At 34.3% G+C, this 8,621-nt stretch overlaps 1 protein-coding gene across 1 annotated transcript in view; it reads left to right on the top strand.

The window, feature by feature from the left end:
• Positions 1-8,621, top strand: part of LOC108577604 — a 262,878-nt gene that overhangs the window by 192,258 nt on the left and 61,999 nt on the right. The window contains exon 2 of the mRNA XM_017940787.1: positions 5,793-6,246. Coding sequence (XP_017796276.1) covers positions 5,793-6,246 — 454 coding nt within the window. The remainder of the gene's footprint in view (positions 1-5,792; positions 6,247-8,621) is intronic.

Raw genomic sequence — 8,621 nt, 5'->3', positions numbered from 1 at the left:
TTTGCTCCTTTGTCATTTCTGTCGACGATTAATTTGTACAGAGGGAACATTGAAACTATCAATTTTCCAATAATTACAGTTAATTGTGAAACGAACGTTGCTTAATTTTTTTTTTTTCTTTGTGTAACTCCAGAAGATAATATCATTTGTCTTTGGTAATTATACCTAGGTAAATCGTTTTACGCAGTTGTTCCTTTGCGGACTGCAGCTTTTTAACAACGTAATAGAAATTCTTAAACGTATTATCCACGGTGATGTACGTACAGCTGTAATTATGGTAATCGACGTGACGAAACTTGGACAAAAAGGGAAGAAAATTGATTCGAGACTTAGAGGAACGGTAATATGAAATTGATTTGTAAAAGCCATGAAAATGATATTTTGCAACGCGCGCAGTTTTCTTCTGCGCGCTAATGTATGCAAATCAACGAGTATCTTGTGCACTTAACAGCTATAAATCGTGTAGATTATTCATGCTTGTTTTTTGTCTCGGTGAAAGATTCCCAATGACGAGTTTCGTTTAAAATTCATTTTGTAACGTCGTTTCGAGAAAAATTTGCGACGTGTAATCTTCTCGTGTGAGATAACATTAATCGAGATTAATTATTTAAAGACCTAGAGCAAAGTGTGTACGGTGAATACGAAGTTCGTTGACTGAATAATCAGTAACTGTACAATATTAATTAAGCTTTAATAAGAAAGAATTAGGTGAACCTAATTTCTGATACAGAACGAAACTCGACGGTGTGAACGGCGTTAATTCATTTTTTCTTTTCTCTTCTATCTGGAGATTCAATCTGCGGAATAAGCAGTGAGCACAATTCAGTTTCTACATTACGAACTTAATTGCACCGTGTACTTTCTAATGAGCTGATTTTACTCTGTTTTCGTGAAACCAGCGTAGACAATACGAAAACAAAAGCGTTATAGTCGTACGTATTTTTTTTTGGTTCCATTCATAAATACGTGTAAAATGCTAATTTTTTTTTTTTGCAAAATTTAGTTAATTTCGCAACACGTTATAGGTATGCGTATATTAGAATATAATGAATATTCTAAAAACGTTAATTAAATCTGCAATAATATTTAAACGAGTTGTCGTAGATATTATTACCGATTAAATCTAGGAAAAGATTAATAATGAGAATATCAGAATTGATTAGTGTTTAATCGCTTAATTAGTAGCAGTTAATTAACAAGCCTCCATTATTTATCGAAAAATTACATTTGGTAATTGACGACAGTATTTCACACTGAAGAATCATAGTAGTTTATTTAAAAAAAAAGACATTTGGCAATCAGAAAGATTGGTAAAATAAATTTTAGTTAGATTTCTTTTGGATTATTTGCTATAATAAAATTGAACACTTTTAAAACTATTTTAACTGGCGCTTGAATACGTCAAGATTTACACTTCTAGTAATCTGTGAATGTTATGATTTATTTGACGCCTCATAATTTATAACATTTGATTGGTATCGAGAGCTAATTTATTCCTCTAATTTCATTCGATAATTTTTTAATGAAACTATTTACGAGAAGTCCCGATTTCTAATTAGAATTTCGAACGCTGAAAAGTTTCTCCCGGTTTCTCAATAAAGTGTCATAAACTCGAGAGAGCGCCGGAAGTCAGACTGAAACTTGGGATTGCGTGGTGATTTGCTAAATCAGGAACACGTGCGGCATTCCACTTTTAACAAGTTCGCGATACACCACATATAGGAAATTGCTAAAAGGGAATTCTCTTCGATCTTCGCACAAGAAACCGATCCATTGAGAACGTTTTCAGAAGGAACTTATCGCTAAAACAGATACACCTGTATCAATTCTACGAATTCTGTAAATTCTAATTTAACGCAAAAAATCATCCGAAAATTTCAAAATTCAAGCTAACAATATTATTTTATTCTTAACCCTTTCGTTCCGACAGCTCTGAAACATTTACCCCATTGAGACATTTTAAGAACACTGTCGCTATTTCTATTATTACAACGAGTCTGAGGAGTTTTTAAAATCAAGAATGAGTATCATAAAAATAGAAAAAAATTTCACACTGTTTAATTGCACATCATCAAAGACGCACCAGCACCTGAAGTATTAAAATAAAACAAATTATCTTTCACTTATTTTCTAATAATTGAAGATTAAAAAAATTCTTTTCAACAATTAGTAGGACTTGAAAATATTGAACTAAAAATATTGTAAAACAGTTGTTAAGTAACATTTTTAAGAAGGCTTAAATACCATTATAATAAAACCTTTTCCCGTTAATTACAAAGACTTCAAAGTGTTAAAATAAAAATAACGCAATATTGATATCGAAAAGATTCTTATCTTCAAATTTTAATCACCGCCACTTGCGACCTTTTTCACCTTAAATTCGAATATTTCCCTCCAATCGATAAAACCCTCGAAAAGTGACTCGCGCGAGCGTAATGCAATCTACAGAATAATTCTCGGAACGCGGTCTATTCGATTGTCGAATTAAAAGTTCTCGGTTGCAGACGCAACAAGCGGACGGCGCGGCGGCTTTCAATTCTGAGCGGCCCGTTCGGTGAATGCGTGCTTTCGCGTGCGCGCACGTGCGTGTACGCGCGCGTCTCTCATTAATAATACAGTTATGCAACGAGGTTCGTGCGGCTGGATATTAGTATCTCGCCGCAATACCGTACGACGCCTGTATGAATTGGCTCCGATAAACGCAACGTTAAAGTTATGCGCTTTGAACGCCGCGCGCCACGCTCCCTTAAACGCTCCGGCGAAACAAGGAATCCGATTGTTCTGAACAGCGTTCGGGATCCTTTGCCGCCGACCCGTTCCCTCGTTCATTTCACCCAAGTGGCTTAATTTAATCGCGATTGAAATAGATAGGTCGGATTTGAATCATCGTTGTTTCTCATTGTCGTGATTTTTTGTGCGTAGAAAAATTGTATATATCTTTTTCTTTTCTTTTTTTTTTTTATGTAGTGACTTAAGTTGTGTTTGTATTTATACTTGGTTGTTAGTGATTATAACATATTCTGGACTATTTTGGACGGTAGGCTGGTTAGATTTGAGGACTTGATGAGGTTTTCTACTTTTTATTTGTGGAAGAGGACATTTTCCTTTAGGGGTGGTTCAATCTTGAAGAGTTTACACCGTGAAATTGGTTGAATTTGGCTCTAGTTTTGAGCATAGTGAATATTTCTACATACGGTAGATTATTAGGACGCTTATTTTTGGTATATGAAATTTATTATTTTTCGATCAAGTTTAAGATATCCTAAATTCAATATTTTTCGATAAACTTTAGGTCTCAGGTCATCCTAAATTTATTATTTTTCAATAAAGTTTAGGTCATCTTAATTTTATTATTTTTCGATCAAGTTTAGGTCATTCTAAATTCAATATTTTTCGATAAACTTTAGGTTTTAGGTTATCCTAAATTTATTATTTTTCAATCAAGTTTAGGTCATCTTAATTTTATTATTTTTCGAACAAGTTTAGGTCATCCTAAATTCAATATTTTTCGGTCAAATTTAGGTCACCTAAATTTAAGAAATCTATCAGAAATTTTACTTTATATTTATTTAAAAAAAATAGAAGCAGTGTTTCAATTTTCTTCCTAACTCATTACATTTATAATATAAGTAATACATTTTGAAGTAGTGAATTATAAATAATAAATTTAATATTGAATAATAAGTTTTGAAAGAAGAAGAAGAGCATGAAAAACGAGATTTAGTGATTCCAGAATCTTTACAATTATGAGACATAGTTTTATCAATAAAGGGCAATCATTTTATAGAGATGACATAATTGAACTACTCAAACGAATCAATCATTTCTGCGTTTCTTGATTTTCATTCGAATACCCGTATCAATTTTTCTACCTTTCAAGTCATTTTATTGTCTCTCATTTTTCATACAAATTTTCCACTCCTTTTGGACACCGAAAAAAAATCTACCAAGCGTATCTCATTAAAACGTTTACCTTCATACTGGCGTCATTAGAGAAAGTTGAATAATTGATTCGTGCTCGTATGCTTGTTCCATACATGGAATAGAACATTCTAAATAAGCGTTGATGGTTTTCGAAACGAAACAAAATTATCGTGTATCATCTTCGTTTTTATGGCCAGCGTACTTTCATTAAGAATAATTCTTAATTACGAGCTAGATTGCTGGTATTAAAATGTACTTCTTCTAATTACATTTAAATTAGAATTTTCTTGCGTGACAGAGATTGTAGAAACTTTTTGCTACTCGGTAGACGTATTCGAATAAATTTCTTACAAAATTTTCATTCAAGAGATTGTTTCATTTTATGGAGAAATACTAACTCGATGTAACAATATTTACAATTAAAATATTCATGTTGTTGATCGTTTCAGTCTACAATCATTCGTATAATAATATCGTCCAATCTTTGCTAGATTTGAATCGAAGATATTTCGTTATTTATTATAATTTCGTTCACGCACTGGTACGTTTTAAAAGTGAATTAATAGTAGGGAAAAATGAACGTTGTTTGGTAAGAAAATTATGACAACGAGAGATGAATGGAATGAAATTGGACGCAAGGATTTCTATTTCGAGTTCTATCTCGTTGCGTTATCAAAAGGGAGCGCGGAAATAATTAAGTAAGAAACAATTCTAACGCGAATTAAGTCCTCGACATACTCCGATGACCCTATCGAAATGCTGGCTACGATCCAGACCCGTTGAATGCTCCAAACGAGTTTGACACCGACGAAACTGATTGTGAGAAACAATCGGAACACTGTTACTGACGCGAACCATCCTCGGAATGTTTCTCGCAAGTTAGTGCTAAATAAGTACCGAGATTTGTTAATCGTCCTTAAACTAACCGATCAGCTGCGGTGTTTAATAAATATTGCTCATTCAGTGGGCTTGTTTGAACAAAATTTTCGTCGATTTAGATTGCAAACGTGATCTAGTCCAAATTTGAGTATTTTCTTTTTATTAAAATATATTATTTTGTACGATTTAACATTTAATACTTGAAATTATTGAAAGTATATATTGTGGTATTATTGTATTGGTGACTATAGTGAACAATCATTGTTTTACTCGTGAGATTGAAATATAATTTTCATAAAAGGATTTCTTGTAATACTTTTACTTGCTGCATGTCTAATTTGTCCTGTATAACTTATTCCCCAATTTGTGTATTTTTAATCGAATAGATAGAATTTGAAATATCTTTACTATACTTACTCTCTATGCCCTAATTTACGTATTTCTAATTGAAAAGGAGGAATCTAAAATATCTTCACCCCCCAAAATCTCACCAGCAAATTTCGATTTTCACTTCAAAAGTATCCTTAGATTCAATAAATATGTACATATTAATTTATTTTAATTTTAAGATAAACAATTTTTCACTTTTTCACGAATATTGTTCTCACTACCTTAAACCGAATCTCCCGAAAACGTTAGATAATGTTACTGTTCCAATCTTAAGCGAACAATAAATTTCCCAAGCTATCATTCAAAAATACCCACCACTCCCTTCGTACACCTCCATTCACCTCTGTCCCCCGAAAATCTCACGAACGAACCTCCACTTTCATCGAAATCTACCCAGGAACCACGCGATCATCCCGCAACAACCACCTCTCACATCGTTCTCCAATTTACCCGTTGAATCGCCGGATCCTAATCACCGCAACAGCCCCTAAAAACCTGGCTAACGGTTCCGAGTTGCAGCGGCGATACCCGCCGACAATCCGCAGACCTTGAACGTCACCGAGTGGCCTGTAAAACGGAATTGCGTCATTGTGTTACAGGCGAGGAAGTCGTAACCGTGCCTCCCGCGAGCGGAGGTCAGGACAGCTGGAAAGTGCAGAGGCTCTCCTCGTTGAGCGGTGAATCGCCGAGCAATCGTCGTAAAGGCTGTCGTCCCCAGCTGCAGCCAGGCAGTAAGCGTACACGTCCAGCGCCGCCTTCTCCGGCAATATCCTGCAAGGTCAATGCCAAGGACATCGACGACGAGTACCTCGACTGGCCGAACAAGGAGAACACGCCCGGAAATGCCGTGAACACCGGCGAGGGGGCGGAGATCGAGGCTGAGCTCGAAAGTGAACAGCAGCAGCCAATCATGGGTTCGAATTTGAGCCGACATAACGGGAAGGGCCTGACTGGCCGTAGAACACAATCGTCGGGGAATCTGTGCGATCCCAAGGGGAAATTGAACAGCATGGGGAAGATTTTGGTGCCTTGTTCGAGCGCGCAGAGAGAGAGGTGAGTTTTCGATCTGTTTTAAGTAGGATTACCATAGTTTTTCATTGGTGAATTGGGATAGGTGCGAGAAAGGAGGGAATGAAATTTTTTCGTAGAGGTTTTATTGTGGTAATTGAAAAATTATGTGAAGTGGAAATTGAATGTTAATATTGAAAGAGGAAATTATTAATAAATAGATTAGATTTTTGGATGCTGGCATTAATGTTACATTTATGGAAGATATTTTTGGTTAAAATTGAATGAGAAAGTTAGAGGAAAAATAATAAATAAAAAATGAAAATTAGATTCTTGGGTGCTAGCATTAATGTTACATTTATTGAAGGTATTTTTGTTAATATTGAACTAGAAAGTTAGAGGAAAAGTAATAAATGAAAAATAAAAATATTTGGCCAGTAATGGAATTAGATTCTCGTGTGCTGATGTGAATGTTACATTTATGAAAGGTATTTCTGTTAAAATTGAACGAGAAAGTTAGAGGAAAAGTAATAAATGAAAAATAAAAATATCGTGGCGAGTAATGGAATTAGGTACTTGAGTGCTGATAGTATTACTGCTTCAGTATGTCTAGCGTGCTTCTTGAAACTTTTATAAAAGCTTCCCTCAATTGTGAATCATCTCTGATTCACTTTGATTGAAATTATTCGTAAATGTACTGTGTTTTTGTTTAAATGCTAATTTAAAGCTGCTTAATAGCTTGTAATTGGATACATTATAATAACAAATTAGTATTGTAATCTGTTATTATCGATGAAATGAATTATTTCGTAATGCTTTGAATATTCATTGTCGTAAATATTATTATCGATGACAGATTATACTCGGATACGTTAACATAATAAATTAGCAGACTTTTTATTCAATTTCTCGCTTGAAACTTAACTCGATCAAATAATATTTCACGTTGCATAAAGTGTAACCATATTTTAAAATTTAGGACAACCAAAATTATTTCATTGATCGTGTAATTTCCTAATTAAATATTCGCCGTATAATAAATGCACAGAAGAAGATACTCGATTAATTATGAAAGAAAATTGTTCAAGCGACTCAAAGAACAACTTTCTTGAGACGATTCGAGTTACCATTATCGCGTAAATATCGCAGCAATTTTCTTCTGGAAAATCTCGAAAGTGAAGCTATTACACCGTATAAATCTTCGTTGACTCGAGAGCCAAGAAAGCAACGCTCCGCGAGAGTAAGTGATTTTTCGTGTTTCTAATTTCGTCGAGTTCTTCTTGCCCGGTACTAAGGAGCAAACAGAATTTAATTTACCGATGAAGTCGAAGGATACAAAAGATTCTCACGATTCGAGGACGATGAAAGGAGAGAGAGGTCAGTTCCCTGATCAATTCTTTCGCCAGGTAATTCCGAAACCGCCGTTTAACTCCCTGCTTCGAGTATACACTGTTGATACAATATTGGCCAAACAGGATGATTCTAATTAATATTCTGTCAATGTTTGAATTACGTTCGGTCGTGCGATGTAGATTTAACGTGCTTGTCAACTGCGTTTCGATCATGTCAGTACGAGAAGATCTCGTTGAAACGAAAGTTCATGAAACAAGTCGAACGTAGCTTCCAGCTGAAATTCAAAATTCCCGGGCGATTATTTTGGACTTTATACTTGGAACAGGGAAAAATGAAAAGTTTCACGAATATTGTAGTAAGATAACATTTTTCTAAATGTTTTTAAAAAATATTGAAAGAAATCGTTGTAATTAAAAAATTACTAAATTAACAGAATGTTTTGAAATTGTTATTTGTGGAAATTTAAAGGACCAAGTGATATGAATTTTCGATACTTTTGATTCGAACTTTATGAGTAAAAATTTGTAAAAAATTAATAAAGTTCATCATAAGGAGAAGTATATAGATTCGTTGGTTCTTTTCGATTCTGAAAGAATCGAAGGTAATATATACAGTCCCGTGTCTATTAAGCTGTGAACTACATGCATTACCGGCAGAGTTAAAACTCTAAACCGGAAGCGCGTCGTAATTAAATCCACCGGGAAGATGAGGCAGTAAAGATAGTCAGGCAAAACGAATGCCACGGTAGTTTCGCACGAATGGAAACCCCCTTTTGTCGTAACTACGAAATCCTTCTACATAATAAAACCTAACTATAATATGCCGGAATATGCAGATGCTTTTGACGATTAAACTAACAATGAAACTATGGAGAAAATGACACACACGTGCGAATATACAAAAAGTTGACAAATAAAATTTGCACTATGTCGTAAAAATTGAAACAATTCCTCTGTTCCTTAGAAATCTGAAAATTAAGAATTAGTAATTAACATAATTACCAAAAAAAGATTTCGAACACGTTGGTAACCATTATTGCATAATTAAAAAAATTCGTTTAAAGATTA

The sequence above is a fragment of the Habropoda laboriosa genome, unplaced genomic scaffold (genome assembly GCF_001263275.1).
Source record: "Habropoda laboriosa isolate 0110345459 unplaced genomic scaffold, ASM126327v1 scaffold578, whole genome shotgun sequence".
NCBI classification, from domain to species: Eukaryota; Metazoa; Arthropoda; class Insecta; order Hymenoptera; family Apidae; genus Habropoda; species Habropoda laboriosa.
The sequence above is the reverse complement of the archived record's forward strand: the minus strand, read 5'-3'. Positions and strand labels throughout refer to the sequence as shown.